At 44.4% G+C, this 26,178-nt stretch overlaps 2 protein-coding genes across 3 annotated transcripts in view; one reads left to right on the top strand and one right to left on the bottom strand.

Annotated features, from left to right (window-relative positions):
• Positions 1–4,856, top strand: part of CORIN (corin, serine peptidase) — a 123,563-nt gene extending 118,707 nt beyond the window's left edge. The window contains exons 21-22 of one of the 2 annotated variants that reach the window (XM_014954314.1): positions 1,286–1,419; positions 1,897–2,079. In XM_014954314.1, coding sequence (XP_014809800.1) covers positions 1,286–1,419; positions 1,897–2,079 — 317 coding nt within the window. Of the gene's footprint in view, positions 1–1,285; positions 1,420–1,896 lie in introns of both variants that reach the window. The other variant, XM_014954305.1, reaches the window with a different exon arrangement.
• Positions 4,857–7,355: 2,499 nt separating this feature from the next.
• Positions 7,356–26,178, bottom strand: part of ATP10D (ATPase, class V, type 10D) — a 60,018-nt gene continuing 41,195 nt past the window's right edge. The window contains exons 13-23 of the mRNA XM_014954329.1: positions 23,006–23,112; positions 21,998–22,124; positions 18,631–18,815; positions 16,613–16,922; positions 15,783–15,859; positions 15,112–15,237; positions 14,431–14,631; positions 12,014–12,094; positions 11,403–11,507; positions 9,901–10,088; positions 7,356–9,016 (exon numbers count right to left, since the gene is read on the bottom strand). Coding sequence (XP_014809815.1) covers positions 8,527–9,016; positions 9,901–10,088; positions 11,403–11,507; positions 12,014–12,094; positions 14,431–14,631; positions 15,112–15,237; positions 15,783–15,859; positions 16,613–16,922; positions 18,631–18,815; positions 21,998–22,124; positions 23,006–23,112 — 1,997 coding nt within the window. The 3' untranslated portion in view covers positions 7,356–8,526. The remainder of the gene's footprint in view (positions 9,017–9,900; positions 10,089–11,402; positions 11,508–12,013; positions 12,095–14,430; positions 14,632–15,111; positions 15,238–15,782; positions 15,860–16,612; positions 16,923–18,630; positions 18,816–21,997; positions 22,125–23,005; positions 23,113–26,178) is intronic.

A 26,178-nucleotide genomic window follows, 5' to 3' on the forward strand; every position in this document is an offset into this window, starting at 1 on the left:
TTTATTTAGTGATTTTCAAAAATGTTGAGGATCTAGAAACTGCTATCAACTGGTTATCACTGCTGGTGTAGGTTGTATTGAGAACTGTATTGAGAAGGTAGCGGATCATCAGGGACACACACACCCCCCATTCTTAGTTCAGGGAAAGCAGAAGGCACTGAAGGCACTGGCACACAGGCAGAATGAACATTTTCTGGAATCAACGCTCTGTGTCACGCCTGGGACTTGCGACACGATTTATTCCATCCAGGCATAATCACGAGCGATGGTTTGGTCTCGCTGAACAGAACATTAGTGTGTTTTCTTGTTCTGTGGCCACTGTAATCCTCGAGTCCCATGACGAGAACAGTTGTGTTATGTAAATCTTTGTTTAGACCAAAGGATTCTGCATGCATCTTATGTAAATTATCCTGGCCCCATCCCCAGTACTGCTCCAGCCATTGTGTTTCTCCCTTGCTATGATAGTAATTACTAGGGCAGGCCGTCGCTCTGTATGCTGGAGAAGGAAACTGGCCTTTCAGCGTTGCCTCAGGTGGGACGGCACCTCTGGTGGCCAGGGCAGACGTGGCAAAAATTAAATTACATGTGTGAGGGACAGGCTGTTTGCCAGCAGCTCTACCCATCTAAAAATATCTTCTATGTAATGGCAGGAAAAAAACCCCAAAGAATGCTTTTACATTACTAGTAAGTGGGAAATGGTTCTTTGTTCACTGATGTGGTTTCGTCGTTGCTTTTCAAGGCTTTATGTCATGAAGCATCAAAAACCACCACGGCTGCACAGCATTTAGCACTCCCTGCCCTGGGCTCAACAACTTGCCTTAGAATTTGAGCTGATTAGACTAAGAAGAAGTCCTTTATTGTCTCCCGAATGCACTAAAATTATTTCTATAACCTTTGAGTTCTGATTCCCTGATACACTAAGTCAAATTTACCCATAAATATCTCAAAATGGCTCTGATTATACCCAGCTTTACCAGGAGAGACAGCAAGAAACAGGGAGATCCTGCCACGCAACAATGAGCCAAACTTCTCCACCTCCCTCACAGTGCTGGTTCCCAGCCAACACTGCCCCCATCTTAAAAGTCCCATCCCATCCCAGGTAAAGGTGCTCTCCCTCCTCAGTCTTGTGCGAAAGGGGAACTCTTCTTACATGTAATATATATCTGTATTAAGTAATACTCATAATCTATCCTAACGGAAATATTTATTGTATTTCAAAGACCATCATAGTTAAGTATTAGTGTGTTTGTGTGTCTGTAGTTTAACGCTTAATTCCATTTTTCAGTGCCTTTCAAGCTTCAGGAAGGAGAGGTTCGCATCATCTCCTTAGAGCAATGCCAGTCGTACTTCGACATGAAAACCATCACCAGCAGGATGCTGTGCGCCGGCTACGAGTCTGGCACCGTGGACTCTTGCATGGTAGGTCTCTCTCCACGGGGGAACTCACAGCCACACTTGCTTTTAGAAATCAAAGTACTATGATGTTTATTAGGTTTAGCATATACTTCATTTATTGTAGGAATGACAACAGTTGTTTACACCTTTTAACCCAACATTTATTGCTATTATTGGTGTAACCAACTTTAGAAATGCTGCTTGAAGACTCTAAGGTTTATCTCTATTAGTTAACTATTAGACTGTTTGGGGTTTTTTTAATTTGTATGAGGCTTTTTCAGGTAATTTCTTGTAGAAATAGAACAAGGAATAAATACTGGTAACGCTGTGTGCTGCAACACAGTCAGCAGAGCAGCCAGTTGTTGCAGCTGAGTTCCTTAGTAAAGGCAGCAGTGCTTAGTAAAAGCTACGTCTCGCTGTAGGACCCGAGAGGTGGCTTTAACCAAAGTCCTGCTGGCCACGTGTAGCCCCTACGGCCTGTTTTTCCCTTTCCTGTTGCAGGGTGACAGCGGAGGCCCGCTGGTGTGCGAGCAGCCTGCGGGGCGCTGGACTTTGTTTGGTTTAACATCTTGGGGCTCCGTCTGCTTTTCCAAGGTTTTGGGACCTGGAGTTTACAGTAACGTGTCACATTTTATTGAGTGGATCGAAAGACAAATATACATCCACACCTTCCTGCTAAACTAACTCCAGATGGTGAGAATTGTGCTGACAGAGAAGAAAAAAGGAATCGGCACTTCGGCGCTGAAGATTTTGCAGTCCAGGAACTCGGTGAAATAGAGTTTCAAGCTCTATTTATTCTTGCTGTGGAGCTATGGAATACGCAGTGTATGTTAAGGGTAAACCCTCCGCTGGTGAATATACTTTGGGGTACAATTAATAATCCTTTTGACTTTTCTTTTAGCTGTGTTGTGGTGCTATTCCAAACACAGCAAAAGGCTTAAAAAGAAAAGAATCAGCCACTTTCTGCCTTTCAGCTCTTCAAACTAAGCAGTAGCACAGACTAGAAAAGCCTTTTTAGATGATAACCTATTTTAATACTGTTCCATTAGTAGCACGTGCATTTTCACTCCCTCCTTGTCATCAGGAACGAACTCGGTGCATTCGGACGGGACTGACCAGGCAGAGGGTGCGGGAGAGATGGAGGAGTCTGTCCATCCACGTGGCAGAGGGCAAGTCCAGCTACACACGTAGGTTTCCAAAGGGCAGAACGTGTTCTGTCCCTCAGGGTGGACAACTGGCCCGGGAAGAACCCTGTGCCATCCTGACTCACAGCTTTTCTTCCCAGAGCCAGCTTGGGTACCTCTGCGGGGCGATGGAGGGACCACCAGACCCATAACTACCACCCGAGGCCAAACCTTAGTTGTTCAGAGTCTTTGGGCAGTTTCTACCACTTAATTTTCTGACAGTGTCTTAACACTAATTAGGCCAGCTCTCACACCCACGCCCCACTAGCTTTTTTCCCCATTTTTCTGTAGTGTGTTCAGCTTTCAAAGCGTGCATTGAACATCTCCAGTCCTCTAAAGACACAACAGGATTGGCAATGCCACTGCAATGGTTCCCTGTAGAGTCAGCTGCTTTGAAAATTGAGATATGGAAAATGCAAATTTAAAGTGTAGAAGATAGAGCATGAGCCATCCAGATACTGGGAAACTGGGTGGTTTTGGCTGGGTCTCTTCTAATATCTTGCATTCAAAGCTTCATTTTGCTTTGCAAGATCGAACAATTGGAAGAAATCAATCTGAATGATAGATGAGTTGGATCCTAACTTCTTTTGAAGTGAACGTTTAGAAATATGTTAAACAAAGTAGAACAGAACAGCTTCATCAGCAAAGGCTTGAGGAGCCGTGCTTGGGAGCCAGACAGCAGCGTGCTCCGTGCAGCAGGCCAGAGGCTAAGCCTTCACCCCAAGAGTCTGGCTGAAAAACATGATCATGGTCCTTGGCACCTCTTTTTGGTGCTGGAGGGAAGGTGGGTCTCATCGACTGCTGCAGCAGACGTCCCACGCAGCTTTTGGGAGGCCAGAGTAGGAGGCGTGGGGCACCTGAGGATAAAGGGTGAGTTCACTGGGGAGCAACTTGTTTAAAGTGTGTGTGTTTTCAGCCCTGTGCCTGGTCCCCTGTGACTCCAGCCTGAGGCATCCAGCGACCCTCTCTGCTACCTCTGGCACGGGGCAGGGCCTTGTCAGTGCCATGGCTGCCGCACGCGGAACCGTGCATTAACAGAGCTAACTAATGGACACGCCAGGTACTATTAATCACGTTACAACTAATCTACATAGATCTGACTATTGCTTTAGTGAAGGTTTACTTCTTCTTTCCGTATCTTTTCCTTTAACACGCTTAACATTATACATACTAGACAGCTCTCTAGGCAGCATTACTAAGAAATATTCAATATTTATGTTATGGATTCTGAAACTATTTAAGTGACTATTGTATCACTGTTTCATGCTCAGAAAGAAAACCCTTCAAGGCTTTGCTACTTTTGGGTTTGTTTTCACTATAACATATAAATGCTTTTCTTACCCCAGCTGTAAGAGAGAAGGCAGCTGTGACCATGTGTTTTCCAGTGCGAGCAGGTTACAGGTGAAGCAGGATATGAAGCTGGAGCTCTCAGTGCCCCACTTCAGCTTTTCTGTGGGGCCAGGATCTCTGCAGCTGTAGGGCAGCACCATTTAGTGTCCCAGAGCTGTTCTGGAGCGGGTGGCCCAGGGGCTGTCGGAGCCAGCCTGCCCCGCTGTCCCCCCACGGGGCTGGTGACAGACAGGGCTTCAGTGAGGTGGCTTCTCCAGGGGTAAAACCAAAGAGGTGCTGTCATGAGATGAACAGCCCAGCCCCACACCTCTCTACCAGATGAAGCAGCTCTGAATTTTGTAAAGCACCTGGAGAACATATAATTTCATGTAGATATCAGCACTACCAAATGATAATACATAATTACACATTTTAATTAACTGGGTTTGGCCTGCCACCAGTTTCCAAGCAGTCCCTCCCAGGAACCAAGGCAGAATCCTGCTTAAACACATGGTCCAGCCCCCTCCTGCCTGGGATCAGGCTGCAGAAGTCACAGGCTGAGCCCCATCCCAAATGGATTTAGGAGGGAGCAGTCGGGTCTTTTCCTTCCCCGCAACGGTGTCTGACACAACATTCCATGTAAAGAGGAAATTTGTAATTTTATAAATGTATTTTTATACTGCTTTTTTTATGTGTGCACATGAAATAATAGAGAAAGGTACTCCTCTTCCTCCTCCTGCTGTACCCAGCCCTTCCCTGGTGCCGACAGACCGGCTCCCACCCCAGTTACGCTGTTTCTCTGACAACTGTGGCCTCCCCGTCAGGTAACAACTGCTGGTTTTACTGCTGCCACGGCTGTAGCTCCAACTGGAAGCGATGGCGCGCAGTCAAGCAGATGTGTTTCTTTCTAGCTGTATTAATAAAAATTTACAATCATTTTCCAAGTAACTTTCCTGGTGAAAATGTGTTTTAATCTTTCCAGAGGGAGAGACTCAACAACGATACGGAGGTGTGGAGTTACAACAAAAATATGCTTAAAAGATAGATAAAAAGCCTTATTTACCTTTTTTTTTAAGCAGCCCTGACATCCCTGTTAGCACCACAGCACTTGCAGAGGTTCTGGCGCTACCACTGCTGTACAACTTTTTAGAAACTACCAAGAACACCACTGCCAACAGCTACTCCAGACTGAAAAAATGTGAAAAACTAAAGCTGCAGTTAAATTTCCCTGGACACATTTTGTTCCATGGTTTTCCTCAGGAATACAATTAGTTTGAAACAACCAATTCCTTTTAACCGGTAACACAGCTTTTCAACAGCCTGTACACAGGCTGAAATCAAACTAACAAGCCTGCAGAAACTCAAAATAGGTAAAATTTGCCTTTTCACTGCAGTCACCAGGAAGGTCCCCAGGACCATGAGGGCATGGGTAACACGCCCAGAAGAAAACAGGAATAAATAATACAAAAACCAGGCTGAAGTTCAGCCCTGAGAAGGTTGTTAACACAGTCACCTTCAGAACTTGCCCATTGGCCTCCTCAGAGAGCCAGGGCTGGGTGGCCAGTTACTGCTCATCAGAACATGAGTTAAAGCTGCCCTGGGTGTAGCTGCAAAGTCCGGGGGAGTTGAAGGGGGTGGTTTTGGTTTTGGTTTTACCTGACAACCAAAAGTGCACACGCTGTGCTTTCCATCGTGACATCTGGAAGGCACCTGGGAGATGAGCCTAAAAAGCTCCTTTTCAAAAATGGAAAAGGCAGGACCCGCCGCGCGGGAGGGCAGGAGCAGGGGAGCCTGGTGTCTCCAGTGCTAAAAAAAAAATCATAAAGGAAAGATTCAGCTGTTAAGAAGCAAAGGGAGAGGGCATCGCTTCTTCCACCTGCCATTTGGCACCACTTTAGATGTGGCCAATTAACATTTTGAAGCTTTTGTTAAAGCCTCCCTGCCCTCCCCTCTGCACCAGTAAATAACAACAGGTGATCCCGGCAGGCAGCCCTTAGACCTTACTGATGGTTTTCCACCAAAAAAAGAGATCAGGTTTTACACAATGGATTATTTTATCACTTAAACTGCTTGTCAACCTCCTCTAAAAGAACACAACCTATTTTAAGCAACACATACCACCAGTGAAACAACACACCAAGGAAAAAAAAAGTATGTGTGTGTATTATTTTATACCACTTCAAAAGTGCTACAAAGGTACTCACCATCTTTTGTAAGGGCCTGAAGCTTGAAGGCAACGCAGAGGGCCGGGCACTTTTGAGACCTGGATGAAATCATCGTTCTTCCAATGTAAGAACCCACCCAGAAGGCCCCACGGCACCACGTGGGGAGTAGTGGGGTGACCAGGTTTGTAAACAGCCGCACAGCAGCAATTTGGGTGTCCCAGAGAGGTGGTACAGCTGGCCCCGGGTCTAACAGGCCACTGCACTCCCCGAGAGCTCAACGTACCTCAGTGGTAGAGTCAGACACCTGGAGAACGACAAGACTGCCTTCTGTGGCTCCAAGTGAAGAGAGGCCAGTTTCAAGGTGTAGAAACATTCAGGTGAGACAACAGAAATGGAAGCAATATTTGACTTGGAGCTCTTTACACCAGGAGAACATCTGCTAGGAATGGTCAGGGTAGAGCCCAGCCTGCCCTGGGACTGTGGGGCAGAGCAGAGGACTTCACCGAGTCCCAGCAAGTCTGTTCCTGTAGGATCCTGCCCTTGTACCAGCTCATCTCCCACCCCAACCCTGCTGGACCTTTTGCATCTTCTTCCTGGACACCTCGCAGTTCCCGTGGCTGGTAGAGAAAGCCAAGATGTTTCACCCAGAACACAAGGTGCCCCCTGCAGCAAGAAGGACACTACAGACAAACATCTGAAAATCCCAACTGCAAACCAACACGCTCGACATGGTCTCTTGGAATTTGACCGTCTGCCATCACTTCAAAGGTCCCCACTAACCTTCTGTTAGAACTTAACCAAAATATTTTGTCATATGTTGAACCAAATTAAAAAAAATATTTGCAGAAACGGCTGTCATCACTGGCTCCTTCCCCTGTTTCTCTTCTCCAGGCTAAACAAGAAAGGATATTTTTCTCCTCACTAACACGAGGGACGGAGTCAGCCCTCATTACGTTCTACCTTTTGGAAAACAGAACCGTTTTAAACTCTGGGTAACATGTGGTGACCTGCACTGGAATGAACTCGGCGCGCCCTCGCTATCTGCCCCGCGCAGCAGCAGCTGCCTCGGACCTCACAGCGTTTGTTTAAATTCCTTCAGAGATCTCAAAAAGATGTGGAATATGTAATATTGGTCGTTGACACAGAAAGCTCGCGGTTCAGTTAAAAAGCAGAGCCCGTGCCCCAAAGACGGTACCTGAAAATAAACACACGGATCTTGGCAACCTGAAAGCCAGAGAGTTTTAGAAAGAAACAGAACCAAAAAATGGGCTCAATACCTATATTTCATTAGCAGCTACAGTTTGAGGAAACTGTTTATTTGAACAGGTGCTAGTGGATACAAACAATTTCCTAAGTTCCTCCATAAATTGGCCATGTAACTTTTTGGGGAGGGAAGTTAAAAGGAGGCAATATTTTATAGAGTCTGGAATCCAGAGGTAGCCACGTGCCCCTCAGTGCAGAGGTGGGACATCTCCAAGACAGAGGAGAAAGCTCAAATATGGGATGTGCAATGGGCTATACCTTCTTTGGAGCAGCCTTCAGAGATACTTCAGCTGTTTACTATAAAAGCCTGGAGGAATGTGAAAACACCAGAGAGGGAAGAAGAGTCACGTCGTCAGCCAGATGCTGCTATTTGTTAGAGAAGACCTGAGGACAGACCAGAGGTACCCACGGCCACGGGCAGACAACTTCGCAGTGTGGGCGTGAGGTAGAGTTTGAAGTCAGGCAGCCAACATGGGAGTTGGGCAAGGAGGAAAAGAAGTCCAGTCAGTGGTGACCACCATGAAACAAAAAGTAGGAGATGGAGAGGAGGATGGAGACAAAAAGGAAGGATGCAGCAGGAGGATGAACCATCACGGAGAACCAAAGGTTGCACCAGGATTTGCTCTTGTTGTGGAAGATGATGGAGAGACGTGACACACCTCTCATCTGGGCCACTCTTCTGATGGTTAGAACCCTGCTCGGCCATCACCAAGACAGCCCACGCCAATAGCCCAGTGACCAAACTGGCCCACAATGGTTACAACAGTTACTGTCCAAACACACCGGAGGAGTCTTGCACCAATCCACCCAGTGACAATGCCACACCTCAGCCCTCCTGCTTCCTTCCCACTCCAAGTGGGGAATCCCAGGGAACGCCGGGATTCTAGGATACAGGGCAAGGGAGCAGCCTGGCTTACCTGAGCGGGATCCTGCCGCTCCGGGGTGAGGGAATGTCTGTCCGTAACACCACCGGGCATTACACAATATTGCACACAACAAAGTAGCCGTGTGCGAAGTCTACTGTAGGAAAAAAATATATATAATAAAAAAAGCAGCCCAGCCATTTAGATCTTGAACATCTTAATAAATTACTAGAAAAGCTTTATAAACAAAAAGGCTTTTAAGAAAAGCTGAAGAAAACAAAACCACATCGCATAAATCAGCAGTTATTACTCTTGGGTTTAAAACAGTCAGCATTCCAACTTCCTAAAATACACGAAAGCATCTTCTCCGGGCAGAGCAGGGTTCCCCCCGGCACCGCTGCCCTCTCCGGAGGCGCGGGCAGGGACGGTGGCACACGCGGCAGCGCCGCCCGACGCATCCACATGAGTGTCCTTTGAGGGATTCAGGAACGCGGCCGTCTCGGAGTTCAAGCCGTTTGTATCCCCAGGCTCATCCTGAGTGTCTGCTAAGAAGGAGGCATCCTCTGCTAACCCAGCTCCTGAACGGGCCTGAGGAGGTGTTGTAGATGTTGGTGGAACGCTGGCAACGCTTTCCTCCCCTGGCACAGCACCCGGGGCTGAGCGGGCAGAGCCAGGAGCAGCCTGGAGCTCCGCGGCACAGTCGTCTCTCCACCTCTGAATGGCTTCCTGCTGCTCCCCGGGGGTCAGTCTGTCAAGGTGCTTGGCTCTCAACACCGGAGACGGACACAATGTTCCTTGGAGAACTCTCAGCAAGTATCTTCAAAATAAACACAGTTTCAAAATAAGCTGCTTAGAAGGAGACTCAAAACTGTTTCCAGCCACACTGAAGGGAACCAAACAGCATTCGGGTAACCCTGCGGCTGCAGCAGCCTCTGGAACAGGTTTTGCAGGTGCCGTTTCGTGTAAGGCCAGCAACTGCACCAGAACATCTTTTAAAACTGGCATTTTCAAAGACAGATGCTGATCTCAGGTGCTTCCCTGTTTCTGTCCTGGATGTGGTTCTCCTACAGACTGGTTCCTGCAGCAAAGCACACTCCCAACGTGAGCGAAGGGCTGGGGGGGCCCAACTACATCAAAAGTGGAGCTTTCTGAGGAGGGTGCCAGGGCCCAGGACAAAGGCGTCCAAGTGAGGAGCCCCTGTGACTCCAGCCAGCGTGCTTCCTTCCACTCCACAAAGAAGCCCGTACGTGCCTTCTGCCTTCTGAATATTCTCAGAGATATTCATGACATCAATTTCAAGCAGAAATTGGTTTCACAAATAAACACAGACTAAGCCCAGGACTTCTACCTATAGTGCACGGTCAACTTTGATCACTAATTTAACCGATTTGTATGTATATTATAACCTCTGTGGTTACAGAGATTACTCTTTTATCCCTCCAAAGACAATATTTAATGTAACATAAATAATATAATAAAAATCATAAAAGATTTCTTTTGTTGACTGAACTTGGGAGAACCCATCACTAAAGAGTTGTCCTCACATGCCTTGGTCTGGTAGTTATGAAATCTTCTTTACACTGGGGGTGGGAGGGGAAAGAAGACCTCTAGCCAGAGAGATTTATAGCATCACTGACGCAAAGAAAACTAATTTTGTTAAGAATAACAGGAACAATCTGCAGTTATAAACCAGAAACGCACCTGGGCAGCAGAGCAACACACGTAGTCAGGAGGCAAACCAAGTAAAACACCGGATCCATCATGTGCTTTTCCATGACCCAGTAAGGATTGGAGGGCGGGTTGTGGGGTTTGCAGGTTGCCCCGAAAGCCAGAGCGAAGACGAAGTACAACAGGATGCTGCCAGCTACAACTGCTGCGTGTATCCACGTCTGGAGCAGAAAGGGGAAGAAATCACAGAATCAGATTCCAGCTGTTAAGCAGAGAGACCTGTAACACCTGTCTGTGCACAAGGACAGCTGCCAAACATAACAGAGGACAGAGCTGTTCAGATAATAGTCCCAATTTTACACAAAGCATGCCAGGAAGAATGGAGCCTTCTTCCTACAGTTCATTAGGTAACCCAGCCGTTTAATGTTTTTTATTCTGCTAAATGCATAGCTTTTGATTTCTTTGTGAAAGACGTTTTTTGTGCCAGTTGCCTCAGATGACCACCTCACCCACAGGCAGCAAAAAAGCCTTCTCAAGCGAGGAGGCGGCGACATCTTCACCCGGGACCACCCTTATTTATGTATCTTGCTTGAGACACTGATTAACTGTTTTACATTGGAGTTTTCTGTAATTTTATACCTAAATGGCTATAATAGTTGCTACAGAAACAGCACTGTCATTGGTCTGACAGCTTATGTTCAAAAATGCCAAATAAAACCCATTTAAGCCATGTTTTATTACTCAGAGCGTGGATACGCTCATGCTACCCATAAATTCTCAATAAAGACATTTTTATCACCGCTGCCAAGCTCCCGAAAGAACAATGAAAAGACTGAATCACAACTTGAAATTTCATCCATTACGAAACAATCCTAAAAAATATTTCTCGAAAAGATGACAGAGAAAAAATAAAACCTATCAATCTGGGTCCTTCTACTGTAAATATTACGGTATTTTCTTTAATATTATGCAAAATAGCCAAGTGTTACCCTTGTAAGGGCTGTAAATTTATCCGAGCTAATGCGGATACTTTAGCTTGCACAGACTTAATTGAAAACTGGAATAGCATTTCTGCAGCACATCGGCTCTCCAGTTCTGGCACCAAAACACATCTCTGAATCATTTCTCCTGGCCACAGAGTAGGCAATTAGTTTAAAAATCATTCAAAAATCACTCAAGCATTCAAAAATCAACAGTTTGTGTGTCTGTCTTCGAGATGCAGGCTCTGGGAACTGATGAAGGATCATTTGCAAAACTGAACTGGCATCCCTTAAACCACCGTACCCTAATGAGGCAGGATCCTTTCACTACTTACAAGCAATTCTCAGGCCAAATTTTGTTAATTTTAGTCACTCAAGTCATTCTATTGGCCCCCAATGACAGGTGCATTAGGAGACCTCATATAAGCAAAATATTTAGGTTTTGGCTCTTTTACACTCGTTCTGTTTTGCATACGAAGCTCTTTCTTCCCTTTCATTTGAAGGAAATGAACCTACACTGCCAGGAACGTGCTTTTCTGGAAACAAAGTACTCACCACAGACTTGCACTCGATGAGAAGGTGGAACAGTATGATGAAGAGCGCTGCTGTGTTGATAGGGTTTCCAAAAGAAAAAATGTCTATGTCTGAGCCATAGTAGGTCTGTAAAGGAAGACAGGTCGGTGTAAAACACTCTTTATGTACAGCCCTAGCACTCAAAGTGGCACCAATAGTTTCAGTACCATACACGTTCAAAGAATCATAGAACTGTCCAGGCTGGAAGGGACCTCCAAAGGTCATCTAGTCCGATCTCCCACCGTCAGCAGGGACACCCCCAACTAGACCAGGTTGCCCAGGGCCCCATCGAGCCTCACCTTGAATATCTCCAGGGATATTCATGGGGCCTCAACCACCTCCCTGGGCAACCTGTTCCAGTGCTCCACCACCCTCATAGTGAAGAACTTTCTCCTAATCTCCAATCTAAATCTGCTCCCCTCCAGCTTAAAGCTACGTTCACATGCACACAGTTCAGCTCAGCTCCAGGGATGATCCTGGTAGCACACATTTATATACGAGGAAATAAAATCAAACACTTCATTCCATTCTCTAATTTGCCCAGGTTTTTAGTACGTCAAAATGTACGAAAGTATTTCAGATCCAGCACTTACAAAGTAAGGCACGAAAAAGCACACGAGACTTTGGTAAAAAGCATCCAGCAGGGTTAACCAGAAAGCTGAGGGCAAGTAAGCCTGTAAGGGAAAAAAAAAAGAAAAAAGATAATGTCATTGAAACAAATTGAACAACTTGCTGCATCCTTAATTAGGATTAATTTGGATTTGGGGTGTGGGAAACCCGTCTTCTTATTTGCCTGTCAGGGAAGGGCTTTAAATTACTGAAGATGAATCCAAGTTCCTGTCCATTTTCACAGCTGGTACAGAGCTGTGCGATGCAGTAATGCTCGTTATGTCACCTCAAAACCCTCACCTCAGCTCAGGTGACCGTACACGCCCTGGAGATCAAAACAAGAAGCCAAATCCTGAGGCTTTGTAACACGTACCTAATCAAAACTCCCTGTGACTGGCAAAGCACAGACCTGCTCCTGCCAGTCGACAGAGGTTTGGATTGGTACCAAAAGAATACTTAGTTTTGCAAAAATATCATAAACCAAGAAACATAAAATCACAGAATCATAGAATGGTTAGAGTTGGAAGGGACCTTAAAGATCATCAAGTTCCAGCCCCACTGCCATGGGCAGGGACACCTCCCACCAGACCAGGTTGCTCAAAGCCCCATCCAGCCTGGCCTTGAACACCTCCAGGGATGGGGCAGCCACAGCTTCTCTGGGCAACCTCTTCCAGTGTCTCACCACCCTCACAGTAAAGAATTTCTTCCTGATATCTCATCTAAATCTCCCCTCTATTTAAGGGGAGATTTAAGGGTATGTAAAAAAGCAACATAAAAGTCCGCAAACAAACCAAACAAATTGTCCCCTCGTTGTATATCCTTCCCTCCCTTCTAAAGCAGACCTAAACTTCTGCCAGGTTGTGCAGGTGAGACTGCACAACGAGAACACAACATGTTGTAGCTTGGTTTTTTCACTAGTATTTGATAGAATAGAACAGAACAAAATAGAAGAGAACAGAACATTTCAGTTGGAAGGGACCTACAACAACTGCGACCACTTCAGGGCTGACCAAGCACGTTACTAAGGACATTGTCCAAATGCCTCTTGAACACTGACAGGCTCGGGGCATCGACCACCTCATTTAAGGGGAGATTTAAGGGTATGTAAAAAAGCAACATAAAAGTCCACAAACAAACCAAACAAATTGTCCCCTCGTTGTATATCCTTCCCTCCCTTCTAAAGCAGACCTAAACTTCTGCCAGGTTGTGCAGGTGAGACTGCACAACGAGAACACAACATGTTGTAGCTTGGTTTTTTCACTAGTATTTGATAGAATAGAACAGAACAAAATAGAAGAGAACAGAACATTTCAGTTGGAAGGGACCTACAACAACTGCGACCACTTCAGGGCTGACCAAGCACGTTACTAAGGACATTGTCCAAATGCCTCTTGAACACTGACAGGCTCGGGGCATCGACCACCTCTCTAGGAAGCCACTTCCAGTGCTGGGCCACCCTCTTGGTTAAAGAAATGCCTCCTAATGTCCAGTCTGTTATTGAAAGGATTATGATCATAAACAAAATGGCGAGTTTTATGTGACTCATATGCTCAGTTTCCTCTCTCTGGGCTGCTGGTATCTGTTCTGTCTCAGGCTCAGTATGCTGCTGCCTTCAATTGTTATAATAAAAATATTATTTTAATTAAGTGTTAAATTAAAAAAAAAAAAAAAAGAAAAAAGTTAAAATTATGCTAGAATTCATGCTAGGCAAAGCAGAAACCGGGAAAAAGCTTGCTGATTTATATAATTTTGATTTAGAAACTACCCCATGCTCCCTGCGGTTTTGTTTGTTAAATGTTTGGATGGAATTTACTTATAAAGCAGATATGATATATAATGTGTTCAGATGGGAGGAAACTGTCACTGGCAAATTCCAGAACATACCCATAAGGGGAAAGAACTCTGAATGACAGAACTTTTTTGAGGATTATTTGAACTGAATCTGCTCTGGTTCTTATCCATTGCTCATTATTTTGGCAGTTGAGACCCTTATATGACAGTGAAAAAACAGTATCTAGTGCCCTCATCTTAAAGAGTAAGCCCAGATGCTCAAAAGAAACCTGTTTTGAGGAAGCATGTTGGCAGCTGAGGCAGTGAATGAGGTGAACATGCTGCTAATAATATCTATCTAGTACATTGCTTCAACTGAAGTCCTTAATTTTTCTTATCATCCAATGTCTAATAAAATTGGGTGTACAGCCGAAAAGAGCCTATAAAAAACTTCTGAAAAAAAAAAGGTTTTATTTGTGCACATATTACACAGGCCTAGATGTTCTTCTAATAGAGAAAGTGGTTTTAAACTTCATGTTTGCCTGATGTGAACCATAAAGGAAGGAAAGAGAGAAATGGCTCAAACGCTGACCATTTCAATTTGCTTCAGGCCAACCATTCTTCAACCTACCACAGATTTCTGGCTCATCATGTAGAGCTGTGGGAGCTGCAAGAGTATCTCCGCAGACACATCTTTGTCCAAGACACCATAAACGATGGGTGGCACCGACGTAAAAAGGAGATTGAAGAGAATCAAAATCCAGTAGTCAGTCATGGATGTGCCCGAAAACCCACAGAAGAACTGGTACCAGAACAGGAGATTCACATAGGCCTGAGAAGTCAAAGATGACACGGTAAAACGTTACCTCTTGACAAGTGTTTTAAAAGCCAGCGGGGAACTGGGCAGATCTAAAGTCTGGTTACAGTAATCTGTGGAAAATTAAGTATAAACGATGTGGAATTCATGCCAATCCCACACTTTGAAATGACATTTGACTAGCACACAGCTTTACATTTCAAAACTGGACATGACTTTTTTGAAATAGTCATGCTGCCACCACATCAGTGACGCCCATTCCCCACTGTTTAATCAAATCAGACAATGGCTTTGAGTGGGAAATTCAATCCAAGGAATAAGAGTCTCTGGTCTCTGCAGACATAAGTGGGAAACTGAATTGTTTGACATATGCTTTTTGTGTCTTTTTGAACCCATTCACAATAGAAACTTTAAAAGAATATAAAGCCCCACTAAACCCTTCAGCGCTCTCAAGCAGGCAGGCTGTGATTTCCCCAGAACAGGACAGCTACTTACCACGTTCTTGTAGAAGAAGTAAAGCACCATGTTGGTGAGTCTGGTGTTACACCAGTGACCGTGGACAAGCAGCAGCTTCCTGAGGTGCCGGAACTGAGAGATTGCAAAGTCACTTGCCATCACAGCCTGCAATGCACGTGAAGGAAAGAGTATGTTATAAGCAAACCTTTACAAGATAAGCTTCTGATGCTGCCAAGTGAGCAACTTGCCTACTGTTCAAAATTCTTATTTTATCTTTTTTTATACATAGCAGTTATGGTCTTATCCTCACTCAGCTCTGAGTCCCCCCAGACCATGTTTTACACTAAAGACACGTGGGCTCAGCCCAGCCCAGCCCAGGCAGGAACACCTCTGTCTTTATTATCACCCCACAACTGCACACAAATCACAGATGTCCCAGCTGCTTGTCTGCTGGCAGGACAGGAGTAGCAGGGAGTTTGACAACAGGCAGCAGGCTCTGCTGTTTGGAACCTGAACCCCTGCAGAATCCAGCTTCTGAGAGCTCCTGGAGGAGCTCTGAGGGCTCGGAGGGAGCTTGGGCTGCCAACTCTTGCCCATGTAAGATAACGGACCGTGGAGCCACTGGGCCTCCAGGGTAAACTGAATTGACTAAACTGAATTGACTTAAAATGGAATCTGATGTCATTTCCAGCTGTCTCTGTGTACACTACCTGCATGCCTTCTTGGCCTGATATCCCCACACCAGTATCAGCCACCTGGATCATGCTGACGTCATTGGCACCATCACCTACGGAGAAAAGGAAAGAGGGAAAATCAAAACTAACCTCCTTTACTTGGAATGCAACCTGGAGACAGCTTTGCTGGCTACCACGTCACCATGGAGGTGGCAGGAAAAGACAAATGTACAAATGCCCCATCCCTGGAAGTGTTCAAGGCCAGGCTGGATGTGGCCTTGAGCAACCTGCTCTAGTGGGAGGTGTCCCTGCCCATGGCAGGGGGGTTGGAACTAGATGATCTTTGAGGTCCCTTCCAACCCAAACCATTTCATGATTCTATGATTCTATGATAAGAACACCAGACACTTCAGAGAAAAACATCTTTATGGCCAGTTCAGCCTATGGAAAACCTACGGAAAGCAGGATGAGGAAGCAGAAGGCCTGACTGAACTGAGCTACATTCTCCAGAGGGACATTAGCTGTTCTTTCTGTCAGAGTTTAGTTGGTATGCTGGTAAAGAAAAAACCCTCCCTATTTTGGGGGGTTGTGGAGGATGACAAGGAAAAGCCTCTTCCTTGCTCCTTTGGACGTGCTACTTAACACTATGCACAGCTGCTGCTTTGCTTCAGATGACCACGAGTACGTTTATGCACAAAATTTGCTAGTTCAGAGGACTAACACCACCTTATGCCAGAGACAGCTACAATTCAAAGGATTATCTTCCTTGTGAAGGAAATTTTGTGACAGACACTCACAAAAACATAGGAGAGACGAAACTGGCTTCTACTTCTTTTCAGAGAAGAGGTGACGACCACAGGACTCACCTACAGCCAACGTCATTGCCTTGAGCTTGCTTCTCACCAGTCTGACCAGCACACTCTTCTGCAGTGGCGTGGCTTGGCAGCAGATGACAGCCCGACATTTTTCTGTGAGTTCCAAGAACATATTCTGTAGGCTGTCATGCAGGACATGCTCTAAAGTCCTTCCATCAATAACCAGGCCTGCACTGAACCCTGGAGCTTGGGTGGAGGGACTTGCAGAGACATTCCCAAGTTTCTGACTGGGCTTTTTTTCCGCAGAAGTATTCTTCTGGATGCCTTCTAAGATTTTGCTCATCACCAAGGCGCAGGCATCCTAATTAAAGACAAGAGAAAGGCAACTTATTAAATGCTGTTCGTGTTCTGGCTCCCATTTCAACTTATAAAATACATATGGAGAAAAGGTCAAGTGCTGCCCTCGTGTAGAGTTTCACTTGAATCCAGAAAGGCTCAGACATGAGGCTGAATAACACTTTAAGACTCACAAAAGATGCAGTCTGTTGTTAATAAAAGGGCCTGTGATTTAACTTTGCTTAAGTAGATTGGCTTGGGTATTGTACTAGGAGAAGGGAAAAAACCTGAAGCAAATCAGAAAACGTTCACAGACAAGCAGAAGGAAACAGCCATGAAGGATTCGGTAATACACACACAGCTTGGGGAGAAGACTCTTGCTCTCTACATTTCTCTTGTCTGGCATGAAAAGCCAGAAGTGCATTTCCAACCAGATCACAGGTGAGCTGCAATGAACTACTGAAGAACTGGCCTTGTGGAATTTTTTACCTTGTCAGAATCAATATAAGACGCCCAAAAGACTCCTGATACCAATGTATGTAATACACACTATGTAGAAGAAAATACATTTTATTAAATATTCTCATTTTACTTTGAAATGCAACAGTATCAAATCCTGACTATTTTTTACTCTGAAGCCCCGTTAGAGGGAGGATGAGCACTTCTGCAAAAGGGGATCCGTTCTGTTAATTAAGACACACATTCCCCAGTAGGAAAAAAAGGAAGAAAAAAAAAAATGTTAGTGAAAATCAAACCCCAAGCTTTCCTCAGACAAAACTAGACTAGAAATCCTTTCTTTTTCACTTTATTTTCCTCACAGTTACCACCTGCCACACAATCTTTGACGGCAGATACAAACTGGATTTCTGAAGTAACATATAAGCAGAGAAAAAAAAAGAAAAATGAAGAGTCTTAGAAAAACTCTCCAGTCCTTTAGAGAAGTCTTAGATTTCATGTCTCTGCTCGGAGGAAAGACAATTCATATGTCAGCTTTACCAGTTACAGATTTATCTTAAGAAACCCAAAATTGATAAAAATCAATATTTGGAAAACAGCTGGTTATAAGCATCTGCAAAAGGACACAATGATGAAGTAGGATTAAACTTATCATGTGAACCAGCAGCGTTTTTAACCACTCTTTTTCACATGATTCAATTACTGGGTGGTGGAGAGAAGGTGGCTTTTTCCTCTGATAAAACTGTTGGCAGATTAGTTTTCTTGAATAGTGCGTGATGTACTTTAATGAGACAATTCTTTGTACATTTATGCAAGACAAGCAGGGCTGAGGGAATATATTACATAAAGCAGCACAAAACTTAATTCAATAGAATTTGCATTACAATAATTCTTACATTGCTAATATGCTTTAACTCAGAGACGTTTGAATTCTCTAATAAGATGTGAAGCATGTTAACTCTCTAACCTACCACAAAGAGAAATTAAGCAGTCTATTCAATTAAAATAATTAATAATCGTTTAGGGACAGTATATAAAAAAAAACAGATGTTACATACATACAAAGGATTTCATATTTTACCCGCAAGGAAGCAAACCATCCGTTTTCCAGTATTTTGATCTTACAAGAAATTATGCTGCTTTTGGTCAGTTGGGAAAGCAGAGAACAATTTTAGGGGTTTTTTTGTGCTGGCCTGTGATAGAGCCTGACTCAATTATTCAGCAGAGGAAAAAAAAGAAACATAAGTAATTGAAGCAAAGTGTAATTTTCCACTCACCCTACTCTGTGATTGGAGAGTGAAGATTCTGTCATCTGGCTCCAGCAGTTTACAGGCACAGGCGATGTTGACAGCTGTCTCTCTCTTGTCACCTGTCAGCATCCATATTTTTATCCCCGCTTTCCGTAAGGCCTGTATCGTGTCTGGAACACCCTCCTGCAGGCGATCCTCAATGCCAGTGGCACCTTCGTTTAGACAAGCAGGAGGATTAGTGCTGCTCTATTTCCAAAACCAAAACGCCCCAAGAGCGACAGGACAAGATGGACAAAACACCCTACTGGGACACGCTTGGGAATGCCTCCCTTCCACATCTTTCTGTCCCAGAGCCCACCATGTGTGAGATGGATGACTCACACCCTCAGTTACAGCCTTAGGGGCCCCCAACTCTTCACAAGACCCTTTTAAACCAACTTTTCTCATTCTTATGGTTGTTTCATCCTGTAGTAGCTCTGGCACACAGACTCCCAGGCTTGTCATGACAAATACACTCCATTATTCCCACTCCCTCCTCCCACTACCTCGGACTACCCCCAACCTTCTTTAACATATCACCTCCATCTTTCCTATCTCAAGGCCCACTCTTCTAAGGACAAGAGGAAATGGCATAAAGTTGCACCAAGGGAGGTTTAGATTGGGTATTAGGAAAAATTTCTACACTGAAAGGGTTATTAAGCATTGGAACAGGCTGCCCAGGGAAGTGGTGGAATCCTTCTAATACCTCTGGAGGTATTTAGAAGACAGGTAGAAATGGTGCTCAGCGATGTGGTTTAGTGATGGTTTTGTCAGTGTCAGGTTGATGGTTGGACTTGATGATCTGAAAGATCCCTTCCAACCCAGGCAATTCTATGATTCTATAATTCTCTTTCTTATTCTCAACTCCACTCTAGGCTGAATTCTCTGTACCTCTTGTCCCAAGCCCCCACCTTTTCCACACCAAAATGCCCTTTTCTTACATCATATTTTTGCACACTGCTGCAAAGACCTGCCATTCACCATCAGCTTTCTCAACCGCTCGTGGCTGCAGCATCTCCTGCCCCAGGTCCTTTCAATCCACAGCACTAAACTCTGTGTTTTGCCCTCCCTCCTGCCCGCACTGCCTACCTTGACATCCTCCCCCTCAGGGAGGAAACACCTGCTCTAACACAGACTTTCAACAAAAAAATACAGAGACTTTAGCAGAGATATCCTCTTTTCTGGTGTGCGCAGCAGGCAGACCTGTGTCCCAAAAACCAGCTTCTGCTTTGGTTACAATAAGGTAACACAACATGAGCATAAAGCAGAACCATCTCTGACAAGCTGCAGTGCCAGTGATTTACTACGGTGCAGGACATTTTGATGGCATTTTCACAATACAAATGGTACTAAATCATAACCAGGAGACACGGTTTGGCTTGTGGGACTCTGAGGCTAAGAGAGTTCCTCAGAGAGAAACTTCAGCCAGTTGCAGCTAGGTTCAGTCTCAATGACAAACAAGAAAAAAAAAAAATTTCAAAGCCAAGGTTTCCCTCTTAGTGTTTCTAGCGTGGGACTCCAGCCAGCAACTCGTGCATAAAGCGCTGACTGTCATGTTGGGATGGGTGAGAGCCAAAACATCAGGCAAGTTTTTGATGCTGCAGCAACTTCTTCAGTAAGTAGCTGCCCAGAGGGCACAGAGCTCACGGTCCCTGGTCACCAGGAAGATGAAAACCTCCAGGACCTTGCTCTGCACTCTGCCTGCATTTTGATGGAAGTCAGCGGAAGAGGCAGGAAGGAAAATGCTTGCTCTATATCTGATGCAAGCTTCTTTGAGAGACACTTCCAGGCACTGAAGGACAGAAAAATGTTGCTTCAACTTGGGCGCTCTATGCACTTAATGCTCCCCTTCTGAGATACTTGATCACTTCATAACACAACGGAAGGCAGCTTCTGTAAGTACACTGCTGAGATCCAGATCTATGCTTAGTTAAGTGCTGCACATTAGGGCTGTTCTTTCCAGAAATAGATTTCCATTCAAATAAAGGCCTGAGGCTTTATATACAGCCATACAGGTTTCATACCTGCCCACGCAGCGGACTACAAGCCACTGCTGTCCTCCATGATCCTGGCAATACTGAGATGATTTGACTTTTTGCTTCTTGTTCTTTGAGGACAAAGTCTTCATTTCTCAGTCCTAAGAGGACAGTCAGAGTTACGGCTGCAGCTACACCAGGTGATGATTATTTAGAAAGCAGAGGAAGGCTCAGAGAAACAGAATGAGAACTAGTATGTTCTACTCTGTAATTTAAGTAGTTCTACTCTGCAGATCACAACGTACACGTGCCCCAGAGAGGGATAACTAAGCTGGCAGAGGTACTGAAAGGCAGCACCTTGGCAGTATGAAGCCATTTACCCCTCTTATTCTCACTCTGATTTAATGTTAGGGCTAACCCATATTGCTTACTGTCCCGCCAGAGACACAAGATGAAAAAATGCCTTGGCCTGCAGGACAGCAGGGCTCCACAGCAACGAGACTTCCCTCTGCTGCCTCAAGGATCCCTGTATAGCACATCATCCCTTAAAAGTACAGCAGCTGGCAGCGCTGCTCGGGATTCTCTCCAGAAACTGCAGCCAGTAATCCCCAGAATTCCTATTAGTATCACGGTTTATGGCATTTCCCCTGAGCAGATGTGGCACAAAATGAGGGCAGTAACACCTTTGCGCAAAATAGGATCTGTCTGTCTTCAGCTTCTAGCATAAGCTGTCTTTACCACCACAATCAGACCGTTGCACTTTGTTTTCCAAATGTTATTTGCTGGGCAGTCCTCCAGAGCTGTTCTCCCAGGCTGCCTGCAGTTTACCTTTTACACATCTACACCAAACATTTTCCATTTCGTTTTGGCCTCCCCATTTCCGTGCAGCTGAATGACCATCAGAGGAACAGCTCCTGCAGAAGCAGGCCTGACTTCTCTCCATGTTACAGCAGCAGGACCCAGCACAAGCACACCTCCTGTGCCACACATGCAACCCTGATGGAAAACATGCCCAGAAGTGGGATCCCTGACAACGTTTGCCCAGGCAGGCCTCTGATTTGTTATTATTACTTCACGTGCTTATTATGACACTTAAAAACTCCAGTGAGTACAAAAAAGAAACCCAAGGGGAAAAAAAAAAAAGTCAGTAAAACTCTACCCTTTATGAACACCAGAAGAGCACTACCTGTCTTCAGTGTGTTTTACAACTAGAGCAAATTTACCAGCAAGATTTATGAAAATTCAGGAGTGACAGTAAATTCTAGGTCTGTAGAAAGCTCTGTGTTACACCAATTGCGGTTGGCACAGCTCTCTGCAAGTAAATTCCAATTATGAACATCATGAGCAGTTTCCTGGGAGGTACCTCATTTTCTACCTACCGAGCAAAGTCAGTTGAGTCTCAAGCTTGATGGCGGATTCCAGCAGCAGCTCCTCCCTATTGTCAATGCTGGTTTCCGCTAAAAAATGATGATTTAACCACTCTGCATATTCTGCATCACTCATCACCTGCAGAGGGAGAGAAAACATACGGCATGTTTCTATACTGTATTTTCAAAGGCACCTGAACAGTCACTTCTGCTGCCCACGTTCCCCACCCAGAAGCGCAACCCCTGGCAGCGCATTATTTACGTGTCCCAGAATTTCCATGGATTTAGTCTGATGGTCACAGTGTTGGATCACTTTGCCAGGCTTCACAGGCCAGGTCACCCACTGCACCCTGCGGGTTCCTGGAGCTGCTGGACAGACAGATTCCCATGTAGAGGGAAAGCAGGCAGGCCCATGAGCCTAGTCCCCCTGCCACTCTTTAATTGTAGCGCTGACACCACCAGGGAGGCACTGCTCAGCTGAGTACAGCTTGGTGAGTTACCGCTACACAACCTGTACTCACACCTTGCAGAAGGCTTTGTCAAGAGATTTCTTCCCTGTTTCAATCCCTGTGGAATTTCACTTCTGAGCAGCTTTGAATTTAAAATGGAATCTCAAATCTTCACTTAAGTTTCACGTGTGACACTGCAAACTGTTTGTGAAACCAAATAAAACAGGTCTGACTTCGTTTGTTTCCTGTGTCTGGAATTCCAATCAGGGAAGTTTCACACAAGGATACTTGCTCAGGACTCTTGAAGAAAAATCAGGCTATTTGACACCCCTGTTTAGAATTAGGTTATTAAGTTGCTTGGCATCCTAAAGTGAAAACTACGACAATGTAATGGAAGTCAGGAATTTATTTGGGTCAACTTACAAACTCCTCCAGAAAGAATATATGGCTAAGCAAAATGTGGCAATGGAAGCACCTGTTTAGAAGCGGTGATGTCTGCTCCGTTGGTGACACCACTCAGCCTGCTCATAAACTGCAAACATTCTTAAAAAACACCTATTAAAAGGAATACCTTCTTAGCGATGCACAGAGTGCGCAGTCCTCTTCTGGCATAGTCATCCAAATGCTTCTGAGTTCTCTCTTTAATCTTCTTTTGTTCCATCTCTGAATTGTTAGTACCTACACACATAAAGCAAAGAAAGCAAATTAAATGTGCATTCTTAGGCTAAATTTAGTGGAAAATTTTATTAGCCTAAGAACATGGTTTAAAAATATTAAAACATTAACAGGTTTTATTTTAACTATGAATGTATCTTTATGTTTGCACAATGTACTGTGGCTGTCTCTATAGTGAGCATACAGTGTGCCAGTCAGCACAAGCAGTGAGGGGGAACCCACGTGGTACTGACAGATCTTTGGATCTATCATCTTTGGATGCCACTAGCTTATCAAAATGTTTCTCTAAAAATTATTTTCCAAGATGACCTGGGCCACAGACACCTAAGCAGCTTTACTGTCACTGGTCTAATGGGAGGGAGCTAAAAGGGCAGTAAGCAAGCCTTTACAAATAATTCCTTTATATTACTTTCCAAACCATTAAAAAAGAATCCTTGGAACATCTTATTAAATTAAATCTAGTTAGGTATTTATTTCTAACATACACAGCTAATACTTTCTCTTTACTGCCTTCAGATAAAAACCAATGACTGTTTGCTACAGTGCATGAATAAATCAGTTAGTGCTTAAACTACAGGGTACATCCATCCTGTGGCATATTCAAAAAACATTCATCCCTGGACAGGCCCACCAGGAGGCACCACACAACTTTACAGATACTATTGTTACACCTAGAAACACAGAAACAGTCAGTAATCGAGGGAAAAAACCTCAAAAAGCACCAATAGGCAACATCTGCTACTGAAACCCCTCTCCAACAGCTCAGAAACACGAACATAGGTAAAGGCTAGAAAGTATCTCATTCTAATAAACACGCCTTATCGTGTAGCAGATGCCAATTATTCAAGCAGATGACCTTACTTTATAACTGGAAATACTTCAGTTGGCTCCAAAGGCTCTGCTTAGACACCATTTAATCCTTTGAATAACAGCTGCTTCTCTCTTCTCAGCCATATCCAGGTGACAAACACCACTACCTTTCTGGGTTCCCTCTAAGGAACTATGTGCAGATAATAGCTCTGCTGGGTCACTTGTCTCTTCTCATGAATCAGGCCACCTGTTCAACTCTACTGCAGAATGACAAAGGTGAGCAAAGAATTACAAGTTCTATAGATACCTTCAGATGCAGTTCCCAACAACTCCATCATGACTGAGTCTGCACCTTTTGTGTACACCACCACTTTGCCGGAGACTGGATGCCGAACCACCACCGACATCCTTTTCCGCACGGAATCAAAAGGCAGGATGTGCAACAGCTGAAACGTTAAAGACCCCAGACCTGCAAAGTCCACAGTTACCTGATCTGGGGTCCTAGACTGTAAAATACATTTGTAAGCTCTAGCAGCATGAACCAAGGCAGCTTCATCTGGGCTCTCGGCTTCATAACACAGCTTAGACAAGGGAGACAGTTCAATAGAGGAGGCAGCACTGCTGTCTTCACTGCCAGCAGCTACGTTCACCATATCTAGCTCCTCAGGCACTTGGGAATTTTCTGGGCTCTCGGTATCGTGAGGCTCAGCAGCCCTTTGAGCAGCTCCATCCGAAGCAGGTGAAGCCAGTTTCATTCTGAAAATAGACAGTTTGCTCACAAAACTGTTGGGGCTTTCAGGTGATGACTCTTTCACGCTTGGAGCTGGGGAGGAACTTAGTCTCCGGACTGACAATCTCTGGAACATCTGCCTGATTTCCTCAAGAGATTTCAGAGGCATCCTACCCAGCGAGGAGAGTCGCATCTGGAACAGAACAGTTAGAGAAAATGTTTACATTGAAATCTTCATATTTTATTACAAGACAGATTACAAACCATGTATGTTTCTTAATGAATGTAGTATTTTAAAATTTACCAGGAGTTTGATTCCTTATATTAAAGATAGTCAGTTCAATTAAACATATAACCATGAGCACACTAAACAGCCTCTGTAAGAGCTCCAATATTCCAACCAAAAGAATTGTAAAAATACTTCAGATCTGAAAATTGTATGTGTTCCAAGTCTGATTCATGACTCCACGTAATAGTTTTCTTTAGAACTGTTTCAGTAATGAAAGTTAGTATCACAATATAACTTTTAAAAGTTGTGGCACATGGAGCTAAACACTTAAAACTTTGTTCTAGATTAGCAAGATATTTGTGAAGAATAAACCAGCCCCATACCCTTCACAGTAAATAGCTACAAGTACGGTTAAAAACACAATACCTTATCAATACTTTATTTCCTCTCTTTTTTTTTCTACTAGAGGAGAAAAGAATCATTTTTTTGAATGTCCATTATTTTTTTTTTCCTTTTGTAATAAAAGCAAAGGCAGCTCATTTACTTATGTATACGGCCAAATAGCCAAAAATAATTGGCTTCTTACCTTCTGACGTGGCTGATTGGGGACTGAAACTACAACAGTATTACAGATTGCCAGAGCAAGAAAGAAGTCAGCGACGTACATTGTCTCCAAAGATGACTCGCTGCTACCTTCTTCTGATTGTTGATAAGAATGAGAAGAAATTTGGCTGAACTTCCCCAGCAGTTGTGTGTCTGGTACAACATCCGTTTCCTATTGATGAAAGGAACAAACATGTCCGTTAGGATATAAACTTAATCTCAGTCTCTGGAGGCTAAATCAGTTACAGATGAATGAAGTGTAGAAGCTCATATAACTCCCCTCCAGTTAGATGCTGAGTTGGTTACACTAAGAAATAAAGGAACACTCTGGTGTCTTCACTGCCTTGTGCTCACCCATTAAAAATGGCAAACTTCATGCCCAGAGAGGTCAACAACAGAGCTGTCTGTAGACAGTTCAACAGAGACTAAGTATGATGAATGCTACTTAGACACCTTCAGGTACAGAAGCCTGAGTTTTTACCTCTTGTAACCTCCAATAAATATTGGTCATCTAGATATTTTCTATCAAAAAAACAAAAGAAAATGCTAGAAACTTCTTAACAACAAAAGAACAAACTGTTATTAAGATGACGCTGGTCATTTTAGCTGGAGTGGTCATGGACTCACAGCAGCAAGAATCAAAGCATCCACCTTTGTGACCCAACAAAAATCTGCAATGCCAGCTGCAAATAGGATG

This window comes from Calidris pugnax, unplaced genomic scaffold (genome assembly GCF_001431845.1).
Source record: "Calidris pugnax isolate Ruff unplaced genomic scaffold, ASM143184v1 scaffold67, whole genome shotgun sequence".
NCBI lineage: Eukaryota > Metazoa > Chordata > Aves > Charadriiformes > Scolopacidae > Calidris > Calidris pugnax.